Source organism: Loxodonta africana, chromosome Y, assembly GCF_030014295.1.
Source record: "Loxodonta africana isolate mLoxAfr1 chromosome Y, mLoxAfr1.hap2, whole genome shotgun sequence".
Classification (NCBI taxonomy): Eukaryota; Metazoa; Chordata; class Mammalia; order Proboscidea; family Elephantidae; genus Loxodonta; species Loxodonta africana.
In genome coordinates this window covers 19,127,132-19,152,542 of record NC_087370.1, presented here as the reverse complement: position 1 = coordinate 19,152,542, position 25,411 = coordinate 19,127,132, and the positions used below count along the sequence as shown (strand labels likewise).

The window sequence follows — 25,411 nt, the reverse complement described above, 5'->3', positions numbered from 1 at the left end:
CTGATACCAAAACCAGGTAAAGACATTACAAAAAAAGAAAATTTTAGACCTATATCCCTCATGAACATAGATGCAAAAATCCTTAATAAAATTCTAGCCAATAGAATCCAACAACACATCAAAAAAATAATTCACCCTGATCAAGTGGGATTTATACCAGGTATGCAAGGCTGGTTTAATATCAGAAAAACCATTAATGTAATCCATCACATAAATAAAACAAAAGACAAAAACCGCATGATCTTATCAATTGATGCAGAAAAGGCATTTGACAAAGTCCAACACCCATTTATGATAAAAACTCTCACCAAAATAGGAATTGAAGGAAAATTCCTCAACATAATAAAGGGCATATATGCAAAGCCAACGGCCAATATCACTCTAAATGGAGAGAACCTGAAAGCATTTCCCTTGAGAACGGGAACCAGACAAGGATGCCCTTTATCACCGCTCTTATTCAACATCGTACTTGAAGTCCTAGCCAGGGCAATTAGGCTAGACAAAGAAATAAAGGGTATCCAGATTGGTAAGGAGGAAGTAAAGCTATCACTATTTGCAGATGACATGATCGTATACATGGAAAACCCTAAGAAATCCTCCAGAAAACTACTGAAACTAATAGAAGAGTTTGGAAGAGTCTCAGGATATAAAATAAACATACAAAAATCACTTGGATTCCTCTACATCAACAAAAAGAACACCGAAGAGGAAATAACCAAATCAATACCATTCACAGTGGCCCCCAAGAAGATAAAATACTTAGGAATAAATCTTACCAAGGATGTAAAAGACCTATACAAAGAAAACTATAAAACTCTGCTACAAGAAATTCAAAAGGACACGCTTAAATGGAAAAACATACCCTGCTCATGGATAGGAAGACTCAACATAGTAAAAATGTCTATTCTACCAAAAGCCATTTATACATACAACGCACTTCCAATCCAAATACCAATGTCATACTTTAAGGGAATAGAGAAACAAATCACTAATTTCATATGGAAAGGAAAGAACCCCCGGATAAGCAAAACATTACTGAAAAAGAAGAAGAAAGTGGGAGGCCTCACCCTACCTGATTTCAGAACCTATTATATAGCTACAGTAGTCAAAACAGCCTGGTACTGGTACAACAACAGGCACATAGACCAATGGAACAGAATTGAGAATCCAGATATAAATCCATCCACGTATGAGCAGCTGATATTTGACAAAGGACCAGCGTCAGTCAATTGGGGAAATAATAGTCTTTTTAACAAATGGTGCTGGCATAACTGGATATCCATTTGCAAAAGAATGAAACAGGACCCATACCTCACACCATGCACAAAAACTGACTCCAAGTGGATCAAAGACCTAAACATAAAGACCAAAACGATAAAAATCTTGGAAGAAAAAATAGGATCTACCCTAGGAGCCCTAATACAGGGCATAAACAGAATACAAAACATTACCAAAAATGATGAAGAGAAACCCGATAACTGGGAGCTCCTAAAAATCAAACACCTATGCTCATCTAAAGACTTCACCAAAAGAGTAAAAAGACCACCTACAGACTGGGAAAGAATATTCAGCTATGACATCTCAGACCAGCGCCTGATCTCTAAAATCTACATGATTCTGTCAAAACTCAACCACAAAAAGACAAACAACCCAATCAAGAAGTGGGCAAAGGATATGAACACACATTTCACTAAGGAAGATATTCAGGCAGCCAACAGATACATGAGAAAATGCTCTCGATCATTAGTCATTAGAGAAATGCAAATTAAAACTACGATGAGATTCCATCTGACACCAAGTAGACTGGCATTAATTCAAAAATCACAAAATAATAAATGTTGGAGAGGCTGCGGAGAGACTGGAACTCTCATACACTGCTGGTGGGATTGTAAAATGGTACAACCACTTTGGAAATCCATCTGGCGTTATCTTAAACAGTTAGAAATAGAACTACCATACAACCCAGAAATCCCACTCCTCGGAATATACCCTAAAAATACAAGACCCTTCACACAAACAGATATATGCACACCCATGTTTATTGCAGCTCTGTTTACAATAGCAAAAAGCTGGAAGCAACCAAGATGTCCATCAACGGACAAATGGGTAAATAAATTGTGGTATATTCACACAATGGAATACTACGCATCGATAAAGAACAGTGACGAATCTCTGAAACATTTCATAACATGGAGGAATCTGGAAGGCAGTATGCTGAGCGAAATGAGTCAGTTGCAAAAGGACAAATATTGTATAAGACCACTATTATAAGATCTTGAGAAATAGAAAAAACGGAAAAGAACACATACTTTTGTGGTTACAAAGGGGGGAGGGAGGGAGGGAGGGAGAGGGCTTTTTATTGATCAATCTGTAGATGGGAACTGCTTTGGGTGAAGGGAAAGACAACACTCAAAACAAGGAAGGTCAGCCTAATTGGACAGGATTAAAAGTAAAGAGGTTTCCGAGATAAAATGAAAGCTTCAAAGGATAGCGAAGCAGGGGCTGGGGTCTGGGGAACTTGGTTTGAGAGGACTTATAAATCAATGGGCAAAACAATTCTATTATGAAAACACTCTGCATCCCACTTTGAATTGTGGCACCTGGGGTCCTAAATGCCAACAAGCAGCCATCTAAAATACATTAATTGGTCTCAACCCACCGGGAGCAAAGACAAAGGAAGAACACCAAGGTCACACGACAACTAAGAACCCAAGAGACAGAAAGGGCCACTTGAACCAGAGACCTACAATATCCTGAGACCAGAAGAACAAGTTGGTGCCCGGCCACAATCGATGTCTGCCCTGTCAGGGAACACAACAGACAACTCCTGAGGGAGCGGGAGACCAATGGGATGCAGACCCCAAATTCTCATTAAAAGACCACACCTAATGGTATGATTGCGACTAGAGGAATCCCAGAGACAATGCTCCCCAGAACTTCTGATGGCACAGGACAGGAACCATCCCCGAAGACAAATCATCAGGCATGAAAAGGACTGGTCAGTGGGGGGGAGAGAGATACTGATGAAGAGTGAGCTAATTAAATCAGGTGGACACGGGAGAGTGTGTTGGCAACTCTTGACTGGAGGGGGGATGGGAAGATAGAGAGAGAGGGAAGAAGGTAAAATTGGCACGAAACGAGAGACTGTAAGGGCTGACTCAATAGGGGGAGAGCAAGTGGGAGAAGGGAGTAAGATGTATGTAAACCTACATGTGACAGACTGATTGGAATGGTAAATGTTCACTTGAAGCTTAATAAAAATTTAAAAAAAAAAAAAAAAAGGTGGTTCAGGCCACATGCCAGGGAAACTCCCTTTACATTGGATCAGGGATGTGACCTGAGCAAGAGTATTACATCCTACCCTAATCCTTTTGAACCACAGAGATTAAGATTTATAACACATAGGAAAATCACAAAATGGAGGACAGCCACACAATACTGGGAATCATGGCCTAACCAAGTTGATGCATATTTTGGGGGACACAATTCAATCCATGACAGACCGTATCCACCCAAGGCTGTTCCGACGCCTTTCTCAGTGTGTTGCTGCAATGATTGTATTGTTGTTAGTTTCCGTTGATTGGACTCTGGTTCACGGTGACCCCTGTGTGCAGGGTAGAAGTGTGCTCCATAGGGTTTTTAAGGCTGTAACCTTTCAGAAGCAGATTGCCAGGCCTTTCTTCCGAGCTGCCTCTGGGTGGGTTTGAACCACCAACCTTTCGGCTAGTAGTCGACCACTTCGCCATTGTCCCACACAGGGACCCCTCCAATGTCTTCATGGGTAATTCATGGGTAATGTTGCCTATAGGTGTTGTGAAAGGCCTGGGTGATTTTTTATACTCTCCAAGATGGGTCATCCCTTTGGAAAGGACTTCACTTAACCAAGCCAGCAGCTCTTGGGTACTGTGTGTGTTCGTTCTTGAGACTTCTCTGTCGATGATCTCAGAACATCTCCTTCCTGTGGTGAGCTCCTGTAATCCGGAAGTCATAAAAATCATAATAACTCTTCCCATGGAAGGACCAGATGTCCTTCAGACCCCTGAGGAATTCTTGAGAACCCCAAAAGTGCTTCATTTACCTTATTTTAAACTCAATGGAATAGCTGTTTTAGAATTATACTTGGAGGGCATTCTCTTCAAGGTCCTGCTTAAGGGACATGCTTTTCTCACTTAAATTCTGTTTGCTGTTTTGTCAAACCACGACCAACTTCCTTCTCTCATCTACAGAGTCATGTTTTTTGGGGGTAATTTTACATAAAAATGCACTTCACAAGGTGAATGTGTTTTCACCCCAGAGATGGATGTGCTAACCTTCATCTAGCCATTCTGAAAAATCAGGCGGGCCAATCCAGCGGCCATATTGATGCAGCCAGAGCCCCTGAGTAATTGCCAGATGCTTCTAAGATCACCGACGCAGGTCTTAGCAGAAAGGGGCTGTCATGGATTGAATTGTGTACCCCAAATACATGTGTCATCTTGGCCGGGCCATGATTCCTGGTATTGTGTGGTTGTCCTCCGTTTTGCCATCTGATGTGATGATCCTATGTGTTATAAATCCTACCTCTATGATGTTCATGAGGCAGGATTAGAGGCAGTTATGTTAATGAGACAGGACTCAATCTACAAGGTTAGATTTTGTCTAAAATCAATCTTTTTTGCGATACAAAAGAGAGAAGCGAGCAGAGAGACAGGGGGACCTCATACCACCAAGAAAGAAGAGCCTGGAGCAGAGCAAGTCCTTTGGACCTGGGGTCCCTGTGCTAAGAAGCTCCTAGACTGGGGAAAGATTGATGACAAAGACCTTCCCCCAGAGCTGGGAGAGAGAAAAAGCCTTCCCCTGGAGCTGGCATGCTAAATTTGGACTTCTAGACTCCTAGGCTATGAGAGAATAAAATTCTCTGTTAAAACCATCCACTGGTGGTATTTCTGTTATAGCAGCGCTAGATAACTAAGACACCATTGACTTGTGAAATTTCTGTTATAGCGGCACTAGATAACTGTGGCACTAGATAACTAAGACCCATACACTTGTGGTATTTCCGTTATAGCGGCACTAGGTAACCAAGACAGGGGTTAAAGGCAGTTCATGGGGTTCAGTGTCTTTGTTACTTCCAGTTGCTCTCATTGTTGTTAGTTGCCCTCAAGTTGGCCCTGACTCATGGCAACCTTACGTAGAACAGAAGGAAACACCTCCAGTCCTGCACCACCCTCACAGTCATTGGTATGCCTGAGCCCCTTGTTGGGGCCTTGTGTCAATCCATGTCATGGATTCTCATCATGCAGTAAATACTGTCGTTGTCCTGACACATAGGTTGATTGTATCGTCCTTACTGTGAGTGTCCGTTTAAGACACTGTGATGGTTTGTGTGTTGCTGGGATGCTGGAGGCTATGGTATTTCAGATACCAGCATGGGATGCCCTTGGTGGGCAGGTTTCCGTGGAGCATCCAGACTAAGGAAGACTTGGAAGAAAGGCCTGTGATCTAATTCTGAAAATGAGCAAATGAAAACCTTGTGGATCCCAACAGAACACATCCAACTTGCTTGCTTTGGACGTATCATCAAGAGGGATCAACTGGTGGGGGAAGACATCATGTTTGGTGAGCATGAGGGATACCCTCGGTGAGATGGATTGGCACAATAGTCACAATGATGGATTCTGACATGCCAACGATTATGAAGATGGCACCGGACCGGGCAGCATTTCATTCTGTAATATGTAAGGTTGCCATAACTTGAAGCCAACTCGGCGGCAGCGATCTAGCTGTCTACATTCCACATCTGTCTCCCCCATCAACCAGGGAGCTGGAATTTTAGAAACAAATAATAAAAAATACATTTTTTAAAAACCCAACATTTTTCCAATAGATGAGGAAATTCAGAATGCAGTTAGTTACTAAAATATATTTGAAATTTAGGACTAAATATGCCAACTCAAAATAATAAGGTGACCCAAGGTGCTCCCTACTTTATTAAGTGGCCGGGATTGAACATCTTTGAAAAACCACATTGGAAGTTGCCAATTCTCTGGTTCCTAACAGATAACAAACAGAGTCCTAAAATAAGGACCAAATCTTGTGACCATATGCTTAACAAAATGCAGTTCCATAGCAGTGCAAAGGAACAGTGCCGAGAATAAACCATCTATCTCCTTAGATCCTGTTTTACAAATTGCTTGGAATTTTAGGGAAGTCCCAGATGCATCGTTACTCAGCAAAAACATTCTGAGACGGAGCTAAAGAGATGTACAGAGATAGGTGTGTTGTTGTCAGATGCCGAGTTGATTCTGACTCACTGTCAGATTTCCAAGGCTGTAATCTTTACATTGAGCCGTGGTGACCTAGGAGTTAAGAGCTGTGGCTGCTAACCAAAAAGTCGGCAGTTCAAATCCACCAGCCGCTGCTATGGAAACCCTACGTAGGCCATTCTACTCTCTCCTCTAGGGTGACTGTGAGTCAGAATTGACTCAAAGGCAATGGGTTTTGTTTTGTTTTTTATCTTCTTATATCCTTTTGTACAAAACGTTTAAAAAATTCAAATTAGAGGATCAAGGACAGACACCCCTGTCATCTATTAAATAATTCTTCAGGAAAAAAAAATTTTAATTGTGTATAAAAAATGTCAAATAAGGTGAATTTATCAATACCAGGGTAGGATCAAATATATTTTAATATATCATTAATAAAAAAAAATAGATCACTTTAATTCATCCTTTAATATATCATTAAATACAATCTAGTATATCACCCCAGGATATAGACATTTTTACAGAAAAAAGGCTTTGTAAACAAATGAACAGTTATGAGGTAATTGATTAATTTACATCACAAAATATTTGCAAGTTCAACACACTTCCATGTATAAGAGAAAAACGGATTCTGTCTTGCACACTTCCTCAAACTGCTTAGCAAAACCACCACGCCTCCCGGGCTCTGACACCAGAGGTTTATTGACCTGGCCTGGGATGGATCTTCACTTGTGGGCCGGATGGAGCGAAGGTGGTAATAACAGCATGTGGCTTTCAAAAGCAAGTGGGAAATAGAGGCCCTTGAAATGAATTTGTTCCAGAAGGCTGAACTCTCTGCGGGTTTTAAACGCACCGAGACTTGACTTGAATATCAAGTTCAGAACGCCCTCCAGATTTGCAGTGATTTGACCAAGAGCCAGAGGGAATTCGAGCCTCCCTCTCTCTGTAACATCCTCTCCGCCTTCCCCTGCTGACCCTGACCAGGGCGGCTAAGTGGCTGCAAATGCCAGCTGTGGCCTGGTGTCTTAGTCATCTAGTGCCGCCATAACAGAAATACCACAAGTGGATGGCTTTAACAAAAAGAAATTTATCTTCTTACAGTCTAGTAGGCTAGAAGTCCAAATTCAGGGCACTGGATCCAGGGGAAGGCTTTCTCTCTCTGTCGGCTCTGGAGGAAGGTCCTCGTGATGAGTCAGTCTTCCCTTGGTCTGGGAGCATCTCAGCACAAGAACCTCAGGTCCAAAAGACACGCTTTGCTCCCACTGCTGCTTCCTTGGTGGTATGAGGTCCCCACTCTCTGCTAGCTTCCCTTTCCTATTATCTCCTGAGAGGTGCAGGCCACACCCCAGGGAAACTCCCTTTACGTTGGATCAGGGATGTGACCTTAGTAAGGGTGTTTCTATCCCACCCTAATCATTTTTAACATAAAATTACAATTCCACCCTAATCCTCTCTAACATAAAATAAACAATCACAAAATAGAGAACCACACAATACAGGGAATCATGGCCCAGTGAAATTAATACATACATTTTGGGAGGGGACATAATTCAGTTCACGACACCTGGGGACACCTGTCATACTTGAGAAGAAAGAAGAAGAGGAGATGACGTGAAGAGAATCTTAAGGCTTCTTTTCCTTCCACTTGCTGTCAAGTTGACTCCAACTCATGGCGACCCCACGTGTGTCAGAGTAGAGCTATGCTCCACAGGGTTTACAGTGGCTGATTGTTCAGAAGTAGGTTGCCAGGCCTTTCTTCCAGGGCACATCTGAGTGGGCCTGAACCGCCAACCTTTCCATTAGGAGCTGAGTATATTAACTGTTTGCACCACCCAGGGTAAGCTTGCCTACTTCCTTTGGAAAATCTGCAGTGGATATTGGCAACAGTGCACAACGTGATTGATGGAATTGGTTTCATTGTCTTGTATGAGTCACATATGCTAAACTGGCCAATGCTGTGTTACCTGTATTTTTTACGACAATAAATAATAACGATAATAAAAAGAAACACACCATGAATTTGGAAACCAAAAAAAAAAAAAGCGTGCAGGAGACAGAGGCCATGCAGAGATATTTCCTTACGCGTCCTCAGGTTTCTGCCTGTCAGCTTGACCTTATCTTTAACAGGCAAGTGGGCCCCCCCTCGCTGGCCCTCTCCTTCATCAAACATGTAATTTGACATGGAAATGTGTCCCACGCGTCTCAGTGTGAGGCACGGCACAGATTGGAGGCATCTCATTATACGCTATCTTTGGATACGTTCATTTATAACACATTGGCATAGCATCCACAGTGTTACCTGGCTTCTTTCAACGAACCCCATAGAGAGTTATTCGCTCATTAATAAGGCCCCAGTTTGTCATACCCTGGTGACTTGTGTGTTGCCGTGATGCTGGAAGTTATGCCACTAGTATTTCAGATACCAGCAGGGCCGCTCATGGTGGACAGGTTTTAGTGGGGCTTCCAGACTAAGACTAGGAAGAAAGGCCTGGAAATCTCCTTTTGAAAATCAGCCAATGAAAACTTTATGGATCACAAGAGAATACTGTCTGATATATTGCTGGAAGATGAGCCCCCTGGGTTGGAATGCACTCAAAATACACAGTGGCCACAACAATGGACTTGAGCATACCAACCATCATGAAGATGGCGCGTGGCACTGGGCAGCATTTCTTTCTGTTGTACATGGGGTCCTCGTGAGTCCGAGCTCACATGATGGCAACTAACAAGACAACAGACGTTGGGGGCTATTTGGTGGGTGATGACACAGACACCAATAATTATTATTTTGCATTTATTCCACGAACGTATTTTATATATTGGTCAGTTGATCATGAAAAACCATAGCTGTCATAGCCACTTGACAAGTTATCAAAGCAATCGAAGTATGTTTTGGCTGCTTTCTAGTAGAATACCTCTTCGGTTTTAGACGAAAAGCTATAATGTGAAAAAGGGCTATTCTTTTCCTACACCTCATTCTGGCTATTTCATGCATTTTAATTCTTCATCTCTGTGTTTCTGCCTCTTTACATACCCAGGGAGCATTCTTCGGCCGTGATTAGGGGATGATTTTTCACACCAGTCAGCTCCCCAGAAGGTCATGACGTTGCCGAATGAATAGGAAGTTAATCAGTTACTTCATAACCGTTCATTTGTTTATAAATTCTTTTTTTTTTTTTTTGGTAGTTGAATGCAACACAGAAATTATGTTTTAAAATTTATGTAATCATCCTACCCTGGTGTTGATGCATTCGCCTGACGTGAAATTGTTAACACCTTGATTGAGGTCTGATTTACATACCATTAAATGCACTGATTTTGGGTGTAGAACCACCTGGTTTTTAGTAGATGTATCAAGTTGCACAATTCTTACCACACCCCAAAAGACCCATCTATTTGCAGTCACCGCCCGTCCCCACCCCAGCCTAATGTCATTCTTGATTTGATATTTTCGGACATTCTCAACACTGAGAAAATAAAGCGTTCCCTGGGGGCGCGGCGTATGTAACTTTGCTCCTGACGGCAGATTTCTCTTTGTGCCTTCGTGACCTCCCCTGTATACAGGAGCACCCAGCCTGCCTCTTCCCCTCTGCTTTTGTTTTAAACCCCAAGGCAGGATGCAAGTTTAAGGCAGTACAGTTGGAGAGCAAAAGATGGCCGAGCTGGGAGCGTGTAACGTGTTAATCAATATGTCGTTACTGAGTGCCGGCTCTGCCCTTCCAAGCTGTAGAGTTTATTAAACTAAGATGACAATCCTGTTTGAGTTCTATGCTCGAACAATTAATAAGCTTACCAGCTCGGCGTTGACAAATAAATTAGGGCATGGGAAAAGGAGGGAGGAGCAGAGAGAGAGGCTCTCTGAAGAAGAAATTGCTGAGGTTTTAACAAACCTAAATTCGCAACGAGAGCATTGGTGGTTCAGTGGTAGAATTCTTGCCTTCCATGCAGGAAACCTGGGTTCGATTCCAGCCAGTGCACCTCCTGTGCACCCACCACCCATCTGTCAGTGGAGGCCTGCGTGTTGCTATGATGCTGAACAGGTTTCAGAGGAGTTCCCAGACTAAGACAGACTAGGAAGAAAGGCCTGGTGATCTGCTTCAAAAACTCAGCCCATGAAAATCCTATGGATCACAGTGGTCTAACCTACAGCCTATAGGGATGGCGCAGGACCAAGCAGTGTGTGGTTCCCTGGAGTGTGAGATTGTCCTAAGTCAGGAGCTGAGTCAGCAGCAGCAGGACGGGGCAGCTTTTCCTTCAGCCGTGCCTGGGGTCGCCAGGAGTCGGGGGCTGACTTGACAGCAGCTAACAACAACAGCATAGATGCAAACCCAAGGACTGCAGCAGTTAGTGTCTGGCAAAAGTCTGTAAATTAATAAACTAACTGCAGGTAGAACATGAGTGAGGCAGTGGTGATGTAGTGACAGAATTCTCACCTTCCATGTGGGACGCCCAGGTTTAATTACAGCCGGTGCATCTCACACGCAGCCATCACCCATCTGTCCGTGGAGGCTTGCATGTTGCTGTAGTGCTGAGGAGACTCTAGCACAACTTACAGACCAAGACAGACTAGGAGGAAAGGCCTGGTGATGTGCTTCTAAAAACCAGTGAAAACCCTGTGGATCATAGCAGTCCAGTCCACAACCAATCATGGGGATGGTGCAGGACTCGAAGTGCAGGCGTGAGGTTGTCATGAGTCAGGGGCAGCATCACAGCTATCTTTTGATCATTTTAATCTTTCTTTCCTTAACCACTTTTGGAAAAAAAAAAAAAAAAGCCAGCAATACATGTCCTTTAGCTGTGGTCCTTACACTTTTGGTCCTTAAGGGTGACAAATACATACATTTCATAAGTGGCGATAAGCCTTTACTGTCATAAAGCACATGGCAGCCTAATACCTATGTATTTTCTCACTGGGTGTGAATCCCATGACACTTTGCACAGCGTAACTGAACCCCGACTTCTGTCCCTTCCATTCGCAGGCACATCCATCTGGAAGGCCTTCTTCTTCACGCCCAAGTTCACCCCGGAGGGCTCCAATGGGTGTTTCTCCACACACGTGTGCTTCTGCCATGGACATTTTGTCACCCATCACCACCCGCCTCTGCTCTTTGATATTTCCAGAGACCCTCGAGAGAGGAGCCCACTCACTCCCGAGACCGAGCCTCGCTTCCACGAGATCCTTCAGGTCATGCAGGAGGCGGTGGATGGTCACACCAAGACATTGACCGAGGTGCCCAACCAGCTGTCCGTGGGGAACCTTATCTGGAAGCCTTGGCTGCAGCTGTGTTGTTCCTCCCTGGGTCTGTCTTGTCAGTGTGACAAGGAAAAGCAGGATAGCGGAGTGAGCCAGTAGCCATGTGCCCTGGAGCAAGCCAGATGCCTGGTCCACAGTCTTCCTGGCAAATGCATGTCTGCAAATGGTCCTGGGAAACGCTAACCTCACCAACGATTGCGTCTGCACTGGTCCTTGATTTTATCATCTGAACGCTTAGCTGAGAGCTTAACAGTTACCCAAAGACCAAGGTTTTCAGGGCACAGTGGAGAATTAGATTTATGCCTTCCATGATCAACGTGTCAGTGGGATAGAGAGGGGCCATCAAATGGGTTCTTCCAACGTCAGGATTTTGATTGTAGGAAAGTGCGAAAGGAAACCTTGATCTGCCCGTCAGCGAATACTTCTGCATCAACGGTATATCGAGTCGTCTGTTCCGTCACCTGAGGCTCAGCAGTGACTGCCATGGTTCCCCCGTGCACCAGTGACAAAGACAATTTCGTCTAAGGAGAGTTTAGTGTAGCAAAGTTGTGTTGAACAGAAGGCCACGTCATTTACTAATAATAGTGATGGTAGGTTCTGACTTGGTTATTGGAAAGCAAGTGTTTCTTATTGGTATTAATTACAATACACATTACGTACAACATACTCTATAAATATACAGTTTATTTCTTTCCCAAAGTAGGTCAAGATATTTAAATACGGAGCTAGGAGTTTACCAGGAATTAGGAGGGAACAGTAGAGGTTCCCATAGAGCTTTGGTTGTGCAGCACACTTTTGGTGGAATCCTTCAGGAACTAAAGCCCCAAAGCACATCCCTCTGTGCTGATTGCTATTCCCCAACTGGTAGTATGGTAGGTAGGGTCCGCTGTTTCTTTTGCGAATGGAAGCCCTGAACTCAAAAGCCACTTGAGGGATGCCATAGTTCACAGCATGCCTCCCACCGTCATTCCGAATTATCTGCACGGTGCTTTTTTTTGGAGGCAACAACGATAGCACTCAGAAGCAACCCATAACGTATACAAATAACCACGGTATCTTTACTTCCAGGCAGAAGTGAATGGAATGAGATGAGTAGTTAATGCATAGGTTTAATGAGATTTTATGCTGTGGCAGCTTGGCTGTTAACCAGAAGTTGGCGGTTCGAATCCACCAGCCACTCCTTGGAAACCCTATGGGGCAGTTCTACTCTGTCCTGTAGAGTCACTGGGAGTCGGAACGACTCTCGACGGCAATAGGCTTGGTTTGTTTTCGTTTTTTTGTAACTCAGGGGAAGTATGTGAGCAAGTCAGGTTGGAGATTGGCTGATGTTGGCACAGCTTTTGAGGGAGTTCTGAAGTGTCAAGCACCACTCCACGGTGAGGGAAATATGTCCCTACCTGTGCGCCAGACACGTGGCCTCCGCGGACACACATCCGACAACAAGGTGGGGATTCCTTTCACACATCCGACAACAAGGTGCGGATTCCTTTAGTGATAAGCAGAGGAAGCTGCCCCCCTGTACGTCCACTTATCCATGGCTCTCTTCTGAACACGTGGTGGAGCAGCTTGTCTTTTGCACAGCTTTCGCTCAGCCGAGGAAAGCCCTGTGGAGCACAATGGTCCTGGTCCCATCCCCAACCCATGGTGGAGATGGTGCAGAACCGGCAGCATTTTGTTCCATTGTGCGCGGGGTCACCGTGCGTCGGGGACTTACTCAACAGCAGCTAACAACAGCGACGGCAGTGTTCCTCACAACAGTCTTCCTTCTCATATCCTTTCACATTCTAGAATTTAATAGTTGTTTACACTTTGTGTGTGTGCTGTCTGTGTAAATTTGCATGCAATTAAATGCACAGGTCTTAAGTTTACATCTGGGAAGTGCTGACAGATGCTGTTGCCTGTGTGATCTTATCCAGATATAGAATGTGACGGCTTGCTGGCGGGCCAGTGGGGCATGCTGGGAGATTCCCACAGATGGGCATTGGTGGAGGGCTTCATGGTACAGAAGGGATCCGTGACTTGGAATGGCCCAGCCTTGAGCTTGCTTAACACTGACAGCCCTCTGCTCTGTCCCTCTCAGGGAATCCCAGCTTTCCAAAGAGTTTCCCAAGTTTCCCTTTAATTCTGATTTTCTTTTCTGAAAAAATAAAAACAAAGAAGAGTTCCTATCCCCCTCCCTCCCGGTAATTCTTGGAAGCCAGAAACCAAGCACAATTGTTACTTTCACCGTGGATTTCCCATTCCAGATACCGGAGAAAATTTGTCATCTGGTTTTAGAGAACATTCCCACTGAAGACCCTAGGAGCATGCGGATAACGCGTTAGGATTACTACTGATATTGTCACGCACAAACTATTTAAAGCCACTATTAGGAATTTATGTATTAAGATGACAGTGTTTACTGCACGTCACGCAGTCCCTGCAAGTGAGCTTTTGGGAAGGCCTTTGTGGTCTGGGATGTATGGGGAGGGTTACGTTACGTGACGAGCTATTACAGATTGGGGGAGCACATGGTTATATATAGAATTACTTATTTAATCTGTAAGATGTAAACATCAAATGAAGGATGAACTTATACCTCTGTTGTTTATTTTTTAATTATGCTTAAGGTGAAGGTTTACAGAGCAAACTAGTTTCTCATTAAACAGCGCACATATTGTTTTGTGACATTGGTTGCCAACCCCATGACATGTCAACACTCTCCCTTCTCCATCTTGGGTTCCCTATTACTAGCTGCCTTCTAGTCCTTGCCCATGGGCTGGTGTGCCCCTTTAGTCTCATTTTGTTTTATGGGCCTGTCTAATCTTTGGATGAAGGGTGAACCTCAGGAGTGACTTCAGTACTGAGTTAAAAGGGAGTCCCGGGGCCATACTCTCAGAGTTTCTGCAGTCTCTGTCAGGCCAGTAAGTCTGGTCTTTCTTTTTGAGTTAGAATTTTGCTCTACATTTTTCTCCAGCTCTGTCCGGGACCCTCTATTGTGATCCCTGTCAGAGCAGTCAGTGGTGGTAGCTGGGCGCCATCTAGTTGTGCTGGACTCAGTCTGGTGGAGGCTGTGGTAGTTGTGTTTATACCTCCAGAGGTAAGCAAATTGAGCTTGAAGGTGTTTGCTTCAAAATGGGTTAGCTCACCATTGTATACCAGGGTATTTGAAAATTGGGTTTATCTGTAGTTACCCTACTTGCCTTAGGTCTCTAACCAGTTACCATCTGAAAGTTTTGCTTTGATGATGTAACAGGAAGTTGGAATTGTTGTGTCCAGAAGAGATGGAACAGTTTTCTTACAGAGTTGTACGGCCTCCCACCAATAGTGCGTCTTGGGCTCTATGTCCAAATCCAAGTGGGTTTTGAAGCTTTCAACCAATTCTTCAAACGATGCCTCTTATCCCTAGTATTTATAGATGTTCAATGCAAAGTGAGGAGCCGTGGTGGCATAGTGGTTAAAGCATTCGGCTGCTAACTGAAGGGTCGACGGTTTGAACCCACCAGCTGCTCCATGGTAGAAAGATATGTCAGTCTGTTTCCATAAAGATTTATGGCCTTGGAAACCCTACAGGCAGTTCTACTCTGTCCTGTAGGGTTGCTATGAGTTGAAATTGACTCACTGGCAATGGGTTAAAAGCAAAGCAAGTAGTAATGTACAGACTGTCATCATATTACATGGTAACACTTTGGGAAAAATACAATTGGAGCCTACATATCTGTGTAACTAGGAGTTCAAGAAAGGAAACAGACTCCTCAACCATCTCTGAAGGACAGACACCATGTCTGAAACGCTGTCTGAAAAATGCTATCTTCAAAACTGATTGCATAAAGTAAAAAGTGTTTTCTTATTATTAGAACGTGTTAATGCAAAGTTAAAATAAAAGCTTTGTTTGCAATTAAAAATGGTGGAAATGAGCGTTTGTTACGTTTTGGGCATGGTGCTGAGGATTGGGGATACGACTTTCCAGTTCAACACATATTTATTGAGCTTCCTGGTGGCTCAGTGGTTAAGAGCTACGGCTGCTAACCAGAAAGTCGGCAGTTCGAATCCACTAGCCACTCCTTGGAAACCCTATGGGGCAGTTCCACTGTGTCCTGTAGGGTAGGTATGAGTCAGAATCAACTCGATGGCAACGGGCTTGGTTTTTTTGTTTTATGTTGTGTAAGACAGGGGCTGAAGAGAACAGAGATGGATCAGGAATGGCCTTCAGACCTCTATAGTTATAAAAAAATCCGAATTACCCGTCAGACATACTGCCTAAGGCTTACAAGACTTTTAGTGGTACATGAAAATGTTCTAGTTTTGTTTAAAATCAGGAGGGAAAAATGAACATTTAGGGTTGAAGATTGTATTTGCTTTTATACCAACACAGTCATAAAGTACAATTTTAATCAGGCAGACTGAGGAGAAAGGCCTGGTTATCTACTTCCACAAATCAACCAATGAGAACCCAGCGGATCACAAAGGTCTGATATATACCCGTTTCGTTCCTTCCTTTGTGTGTGCATCACCGTGAGCTGGCACTGACTCTGCAGTCGCTAAAAACAACAACAAAAGAATGTTTTGTATTTTTAGGTACAGTCATCCCTCAGTGTCCACCAGGGACTGGTTCCAGGACCTCCCCTGCCACCCACCTCCCCCCCCCCAGCCACCACCCACCACTCAACAGATACCAAAATCCGCAGATACTCAAGTCCCGTATAGAAACTGGCTTGGTATTTGCATAGAGCTTACACCCATCCTCCGATATACTTAAATCATCTCTAGGTTACTTATCAAACCTCGTACAATGTGAGAGCCACGTGGATCCTTGTTAATGCTGACACTTCACACTTAGTGTTTTCTCAGTCTCTGCGAGCCCTGTATCAGGAGACAGAGAGCCCACTTTTGCTATTGTAGGGAAAGGACTAACACTTTGAGGGATTTCCGCTTCTTTCTGCTTTGTTTTATGGATGCTCGATTCGTTCTCACGCGCCTCACTGCCCACTTCGGCATGTGACATCCCACTTTTCAAAAGACCTAAGATTTGTATTTTCTGCCCAGAGATAGCACTTTAGGCCTCCTCTTAGCCTTTGAGGGGTTGCTTTGGCCACTTCATTGCTTTGTAGGAGCCATTTTTTTGCACAGAAACAAAGGGTGCACACCACACAAGGGGCAAAGAAAGGAGCTGCGAGGCGAAGATGCCCACACAGTGAGTGCTGGAGAGACTGAGGGTCTGTGAGATGGGGGAGGCTACAGCAGGGGGTGCTTCACACCACTTCATCCACGTGGCTTCGGCACAGTGCTTGGCGTGCAGCAAAGCCAAGTTCTGCTTTTGGGAATTTTTTTTCTGAATATTTTTGATCCACTGTTGGTTGAATCCAGGGAATCAGAACCCGTGGATTCGAAAGGCTGACTGTGATGTTTCATGTTTTATTTTCGTGAGGCCGTGAAAGTCATAGCTGGCTCTGGAACAGAGAGTGACTACCTTGGTGAAGGAATTACTTTGCTGTACCACCCTGGTGGCACAACAACTAAGCACTCAGTTACTAACCAAAAGGTTGACAGTTCAAACCCACCCAGAGGCTCCTTGAAAAAAGATCTGCTTCCATAAAGACTACAGCCTAGGAAACCCTATGGGGCAAGTCTACTCCGTCACATGAGGTCACTGTGAGTCGGAATCGGCTTGAAGGCACACAACGGCAACTAATACTTAGAGCCGACAGATTAAGAGAGTCTAAAATCTGCTATGAAAACCATTGTTCTCCATTCCTCTTCTTCCCATTGGATTCCTCAGGAAAACCAGACCAGAGTCCTAACAAACTTCTGGAGCAGGAAGAAGTGGAGGTAGAAAGTGCAGTAACACTGGACTGCAGTAGGTTATCATTTGAACCAGCAATGCTGGTTAAAGGCTAGAAAATGTCCGTGGAAAGTCTGCTAGACAACAGATAGGTGTAGGGAGAGAATGTGTATGGGACAAAAGGCGCTGGTTTTGTAGAGTCCAGCCTCTGGTTTTCCAGTGATAGAAAAACGAAGCCTTATTATCGGTCCTGTTGTTATCAGCAGCTGCTGCCAAGTCAGCTCCCGACTCATGGGGACCCCAAACACAACAGGATCGGACCCTTGTGAGCCATAGGGTTTTCACTGGGTGATTTTTGGAAGTAGATCACCAGGCCTGTCTTCTTAGTCTGTCTTAGTCCGGAAGCTCCTTTGAAACCTGTCCAGGTTTGTAGCAACAAGCCAGCCTCCAGTGCCAGATGGGTGGTGGCCATACATGGGGTACATCAGCTGGAAATGGAACCCGGGTCTCCTGCGTGAAAGTTGAGAAATCTTCCATTGATTTATCCCCATTTAGTCCCCACCAAATGTGATGTATGATGTAAAAAGGATCTAAAAATTAAAAAAACGGAAGCTGTCAAGTTGATTCTGACTCATGGCAGCCCCACGTACGTCAGAATAGAAGTAAGCTCCACCGGGTATTCAATGCCAGGTTTTTCAGACGTAGATCACCAGGCCTTTCTTCCCAGGCACCTCTGGGTGAACTCAAACTGCGAACCTTTCAGTTACTAGCTAATCACTTAACCATTTGGGCCATTCAGGAACTCTGACTCATGGTGACCACATATGTATGATGTATATAATGTAATAGGACCTAATCCTTCTTAAATCATAGCCGTCTGCTCTCTACTTATTTCACATCTATCCTAGAACTCCTTTAAAAAAACATATTTACGCCTACCCTTGGACAGCATCCATGTGGGGACATCAGGGCTGAGGTCCCTGAGTCCTTGAACAGCCTTGGTTTCCCTGTTCCAGGAGCTGCTGCTGTGTTGCCAGAAAGCTACCACCAGCAAACATGACTGGACACCATTTCTTTGTTTAATGCACTCTAGATAAAGTGCATGTCATTTACCAATATTTAACAGTGTCAGATATGATGTTAGAGGCACCTTTCCAACTCAGGAAGAGTCAGCTTCCCTCATTAGAATGCTAGCCATTCGGAAACTGCTGACGTGTGCCTGAAAAGGAAAGTCCTCAGGTAACTATCTGTATTCTAAGAAGAGCATTACGGGGCTTCTCTGTAGAAGAGACCCTTGACTTTGGGCCTTAAAATGGCTCTACTCATTCAGTTCAAATTCTCCAAGTGATTTCTCATGTTAACACTAAGTTTATGTCACCAGGCAAAGAGGTAATGTCTTCAAAGAGGCAAACTGTGCAGTATCTGGGCGTTCTTTACACAGCAAGCCAACGTAATCACTTGACTATTGAGGTCTGGAATATAAAGTTTGCTCCGTTGATTATATGAGGATCGCAGGCTTCAAACTGTACTACCTATGCTGGGGGTTGATGGTGTTTTGCTAATGGCAGAATTTCCGATGAATATATTTTTTTACAAATACATACTTTGAATGGCCTATCCAACTTTATATGGTCTAAATTAACGCAGCCTGCAAAACTGAATACGTGTGGCACCATGTTTCCAATGGTGTGTTCTCTTGCCTCAGGTTCCCATGTGATAAAAATGGTTTGCACACAACTGCTAACCTAAAGGTTGGTGGTTCAAACCCACCCAGAAGGGCTTCAGAAGAAAGATCTGGCAATCTGCTTCCATAAAGATGACAGCTAAGAAAACCCTATGGAACAGTTCTACTTTGTAACAAATGGGGTTGCCGTGGGTTGGAATTGACGTGATGGCAATGATTTGGGGTTTTGTTTTGTTTTTGTTTTTGGTCATATTGCCTTACGGGCAGGTGCAATTGTAGAGTAGAAACTGTCTCATGGTTCAAATGTCCTGTTTATTGGACTGGGTGCCAGATAAGATGACATTGAAGATGACGTTTGCTGGTCTCCCTCTTGGTTGTGTTAGGACCAAGTAAACCACTCAGGCCTGGCCAGAAAGTGCCCTTCCAATCCTCTAGGGGTGATCTTGCTTAGGCAAGGACTCTAAGGAGGCTCTAAGCGTAGTGATGCCACCAAGAGAACAGCCTAGATCCCTGAGTTACCACATGGAGTGCAGCTGTGAGACTGACTGGTGACTGACCTGAACAAGAAATGAACTTTTATTTTCTTAAACCACTGAGTTTTAGATTGTTAACGTAGCAGCCAAAACCAAAAAAGCCAAACCCATTGCTGGCGAGCCAGTTCTGACTCATAGTGACCCCATGTGACAGAGTAGAACTGCCCCATAGAATTTTCTTGGCTGTAATCTTTACGGAAGCAGATCAGCTTGCTTTCTCCCTTGAGTGGCTGGTGGGTTCCAACTGCCTACCTTTCAGTGAGTAGTTAAGTGCAAACCATTTGCACCACGAGGGACCTTTAGTGTAACAGCACCCGGGTTAATTGCCCACTAATACAATAGGAGAGCCCTGGTGCCACAGTGGTTAAGAACTTGGCTGCTAACCAAAAGATCTGCAGTTCGAATCTACCAGGCGCTCCTTGGAAACCCTATGGGGCAGTTCTACTCTGTCCTTTAGGGTCACTATGAGTCAGAATCGACTTGACAGCAACGGGTTTTTTTGTGTTAATACAATAAGGGGAGCCCTGGTTCTGCAGATGGTTACGTGCTTAGCTGCTAACAGAAAGGTCATTGGATCAAATACACCCAGTAGCTCCGAGGAAGAAAGATCTGGCTATCTGTTCCTGTAAAGATTACAGCCTAGAAAATCCTATGTGGCAGTTCTAGTCTGTTCTATAGAGTCATGATAGGGCCGCTATGAGTCGGAATTGATTTGACGTCACACAACAGCAACAGTACACCTGCTGGCAAAATGGTTAAGTGCTCTGCTGCTAACCAAAAGGTCAGTAATTCGAACCCATGCAACACCTCCTTGGGGGAAAGACCTGGTGATCTGCTCCCATAAAGATTACAGCCTAGAAAACACTATGGGGCAGTTCTACTCTGTCCTATAGGCTGCTCTGAGTCAGAACTGAGCCAATGACACAGGACAACAGCAATACAATAAGAGGTGTCCCCTGGATAACGCAAGTGGTTTGCAATCATCTACTAATCTAAAGGTAGGTGGTTTGAACCCACCCAGCACAGTAGCTCCACAGAAGAAAGGCCTGGCAATCTGCTCCCATAAAGATTACAGCCAAGAAAACCCCATGGAGCAGTTCCACTCTGTAACACATGGGCTTAGCAAAAAAAAAAAAAAAAAAAACCCATTGTCATCTACTCAATTCCAACTCATAGTGACCCAATAGGACAGAGTAGAACTGCCCATAGGTTTTCCAAGGAGCAGCTGGTGGATTCAAACAGACCTTTTGGTTAACAATCGTAGCACTTAACCACTATGCCACCAGGGTTTCCATGGGGCCACCAGGAGTCAGAATTGACAGCAATGAGCTTTTTGTTTTTTTTTTTTTAACACAGCAGATTGGTTCACTATAATTCTAAATTACTAAACCTAGTATCTGATGATAATTCTTTGGATTTCAAAAAAGATTCTTTGATTTAGTGATGCTGTTGTGAATAGAAACCCCAGGCATTGATTCTATAAAGTCAGTGGGAGAGGATAGGAGTTAGTGAAATGTAAAGGTAAGAATATAGTAGTCGCCCACTGAACGTGGTAATTAAGAAAAGGAGACTCTGCAATTATCTTATAAGTCGATGGGATGACAGTCTGATACTTTACTCAACACGTAAATGGACGATCGCTTAAATATTGAAGTTATTTTTCAAAGTGGCATATTGTATTTTGCTTCATTGATTGTACAGGCATAGCAGATTTCAAAATATACAGCCTGTTGAGGGACAATGCTAGTTTTCTAAAGACAAAATTTTCACCGAGTATATTTTTATCATATGTCCTTTGATTTTTTTTCGCTATCAAACTTTACCACTTTTGAAATACTTAAAAAATTTTTTTTCACGTGCACATATAAAGTACTCCAGTAAATGTGGTATTTTCATTTCATTGGTCAGATTTTAGTCTTTGAAAAAGACCCAAAGATGCTGCCATGGTTTTCAGCCAGCTGCTTTCAGCGACCTTGGATGCAGATGTGGCTCGTATTTAATATTTCCAATGAATTCATCAGATCCTGGCGTTTTGTGAAGCGTCAGCTCCGTGTTAAAATCGGAGGGACGTTCAATAGCGAGGTCTGAAGCACTGTTCTTGAGATGGCCTCTCATTTGACGTGTGGGGAGGTGACAAGAGCCACATGAAAAGGTTAGAAGTCAGCACTTCAAATAATTCAGAAAAGGGCACTCGTGGCATTTTATCAGACAGGGGCTGCATGAAGCTGCTAACCGCGGAGAGAAAGAGAGATCAGACCAGCCATCCATTAGAGCCCTTATCAGCGAGACCTGCTCACAGCCGTCACCCCAGGGACAGAGACAAAGCGAGGTTCTACAGCACAGCATCTCACCAGAAAGCAGTGTGAAAAGTGTTTTTAGGGGCTCTGGGCTGATGTTAGAGGCTGGAGCAGGGAATGAGGTTTGCTGAAGCTCAGGAATCCTAGGCACTATTGTAACTGCTTTGGTGGGGGTCATATATTTAATCCTCAAACTGCCCAGGTGGTGCAAACGATTAACGCACTGCTTGGCCACTAACTGAAAGGTTGGGGGTTTGAGTCTACCCAGAGGCACCTTGGAAGAAAGGCCTGATGATCTACTTCTGAAAAATCAGCCACTGGAAACCCTATGGAGCACAGTTTTACTCTGACACACCTGGGGGTGCCATGAGTCGGGGTCAACTCCATGGCAACTGGACTGGCATATTTAAACCTAACCACACACCTGTCAGGTGGACACTATTATTTTCTCGTTATACATGAGGGAACAGAGATAGCAGTGCATAAATGGGTTGTTTTATGCTTAGGTTCATGCAAGCAATCTTTTGGATAAAACAACGTAAATGGATGGCTTCATAACCACCATCCTTATATGACTGCACAGGCTGCATACCGCACAGCTCCGGGGCGGCACTAACGTTGATCACAGTGAGAAGTGGCTTTCCTCAATTTGTGCAGTGCACAACCTGTGCAGCTGTTTGGTTAGATGGTGACATTATGCAAACAGATGAATGTACAAGGATTGGATAGAAATCTTTTCCTTGATTTTTCTAGCAAGGAACACAAGACTACACCATGAAAAGAATACATGATCTAGCATATAAAACGCCCGCTGCCATCAGGTTCATTCTGACTCATAGCAACCCTGAGAAATTTCCAAAGTGAAAGAAGCAATCTGAATGTTGTTGTTTTAGCTGATAGTTGCCGTCAGTTCGGTCCCCGACACATGGCGACCCTTTGTACAATGGAATGAAACACTACCCAGTCCTGCGCCATCCCCGTGATCGGTTGTGGATTGGTCTGTGTTGATCCATTGGGATTTCACTGGCTGACTTTTGGAAGTGGATCGCCAGGCCTGTCTTCCTAGTCTGTCTTAGTCTGGAAGTTGCTCAGCATCACATCAACACGCAAGCCTCCACTGACAGACAGGTGGTGGCGCTCATGGGGTGGCGCTCATGGGGTGCATTGGCCGGGGACCAAAGGCCAAGAATTCTATAAATGAGCCACCACTGATTCCCACCCCAATATGAGTGCACTCGTCATTAAAAAAGAACCAAAATTAACAGAGTTGATTTATTGCATTCAGATAAAAAGACACACAGTTTTGTTTATCTCTTTGTTTACTGCAGGGCTTTAAACGAATTCTGCCTGGCTCAGTCATGGCCAAGAAATTTTTAAATCTATGGTGATCTAGAAAGATAGCCAGAAAGGGGAAAATTACAGGTCGAAGCCCTCCTAGAAACTTAATCTCCCTCTTAGAAAACAAGGGCGCGTAACCATTGCACAGCAACCAAATCTCTCACCCTTGGATTCTGAGCACAAAGATGGCAGCATCCTGCTCAAAGATGGTGGTGCCCTACTCAAAGATGGCAGCATCCTGCTCAAAGATGGTGGTGCCCTGCTCAAAGATGGTGGTGCCCTACTCAAAGATGGCAGCCAGCCAAGCCACTCTGAAAGTGGGTGACTTTCGTACACTCCTGCCAATAATCCAACCCCACACATCAGGCTCCTGTAAGGGTTCACTATGCCTCTTCCAAGCCTCCCATTCCAGGGCTTCAACCTTTAATTTTTCCCATTCCGGGCACCAAACTGTAAAACTTCAGGTCCATGCCTATTTCCCTTTGCTGGCCATGACTGAACCAGTTTGAACCGGTTCAAAGCCCCGGTTTACCGTTCCATGGCCATCAACGGTGCTGTTCACTAAAGGTTTGCAGCTCATTCTACAGTCTGAGCATGTAGTAGGGTTGTGCTGCTGGCCACCAGTGAGCTGTGACTTGAGATGTCACATGTTGTTACTTCTGAGGGAGGCCATCGAATAATCCATATAAGGACCCCAGCACTTTCTCAGCACTCCAGATGCAGAATACGCCCTCAGACTGGTCCCAGAGTGAAGGTGATCCCACGGAGAAGAATCCCAATTGATCCATGATTAACGTATGGTGTAAACGAGAGATAAACTTTCACTGGTTAAGCCACTGAGATTTTGATGTTGCCGCTACAACCTAACCTAGTTCATCCTGAGTAAGTCACGTTACCACCCTGTTTCTGCAAAGGAACAGTCATTAAATTTCTTTTAATAATATTGGATTTAAGGTGAAAGTTTACATGGCAGATTAGGGTCCCATTTAACAATTTCTACACGAATTATTCAGTGATATTGGCTACATTTTTCACGGTGTTTCATCACGCTGATTCATTCTATTCTGGCTGTACCATTTCCAGGACTCTAGTTTCCCTGCCCCCCTACCTTCTCATCTTTGCTTTAGTCATTGTTGACCCTGTGGTCTCATGTAGATGATTTTTTAAAGGAGCAGAGTACTTGCGGGTGATATTCTTTATTTTGTGAGCCAATCTGTTATTTAGTAAAAGGTGACCTCAAGGGTTAGTTTTGGTTCAAGGCTGAAAAAGCATCTCAGAGAGAGTCTCAGGGAGCCCTCCAGTGTCAGTCGGTCCAGTAAGTCTAGACTTTTTAAGAATTGAGTTCTGTTCCACATTTTTCTCCTGTTCTATCAGGATCCACCTATTGCGACCCTGATCAGAATAGTCATTAACGGTAGCCAGGCACCATCTAGTTCTTCTGATCTCAGAGTAGATGAGGCTGTGGTTCCTGTAGACTATTAATCCTGTAGACTACTTTCTTCTCTGAGTCTTTGGTTTCCTTCTTTCTCTTTTGCTCTGGACGAGTAGAGACCAATAGTTGTATTTTAGATGGCTGCGCACGAGCTTTTAAGACCCCAGACACTACTCACCTAACTAGGATGTAGAACATAAATTTTATGAACTATATTATGCCAATTGACCAAGTTGTCCCACAAGACCATGGTCCTAAGCTTTCAGACCCAGAAAACCAATCTTGCCAGATGGTTGCTTATGTCTAAGGACTATCTGTCACTCTGTCCCCTACGTGGTTTATTATAAATCTGGATATTTATGGTTATGTACATACATCTTTCTGTGCATACATATGTAACACATACACACATATATGCCTATATACATATTTGTGTAACAACACACATTTTTTTGGTTGTTGTTGGTTTTGTTTCAAAATTAAATACAGCCATTAGATTTTGCAAAATAATTCATGGCCAGTTTTTCTCCCTTAGGGAGTTTGTAGCTAAGTGTCTTAGTTACCTTGCACTGCGGAAACAGAAATACCACAAGTGGATGGCTTTAACAAACAGAAATTTATTCTCTTACAGTCTAGGGGCTAGAAGTCCAAATTCAGGGTGCCAGGTCCAGGGGAAGGCTTTCTCTCTCTGTTGGCTCTGCAAAGTACTTGTCATCATTGTTTCCCTGGGTCTATGAGTTTCTCATTGCAGGGACCCCAGCCCTTCTTTGTTGGTGGTAGGAGGTCCATCTCCTCTCTGCTTGCTTCTCTCTTTTATATCTCAAAAGAGATTAACACAAGATACAGACTAACCCTGTAGATTGAGTC

General features: G+C 44.0%; 1 protein-coding gene across 4 annotated transcripts in view; it reads left to right on the top strand.

Moving 5' to 3' along the window:
- Window positions 1-15,982, top strand: part of LOC135228988 (steryl-sulfatase-like) — a 196,341-nt gene extending 180,359 nt beyond the window's left edge. For all 4 annotated transcript variants that reach the window (XM_064278727.1, XM_064278729.1, XM_064278728.1 and 1 more), the window contains exon 11: window positions 11,225-15,982. In XM_064278727.1, coding sequence (XP_064134797.1) covers window positions 11,225-11,598 — 374 coding nt within the window. In that variant the 3' untranslated portion in view covers window positions 11,599-15,982. The remainder of the gene's footprint in view (window positions 1-11,224) is intronic.
- The last annotated feature ends 9,429 nt before the right edge of the window (window positions 15,983-25,411 follow it).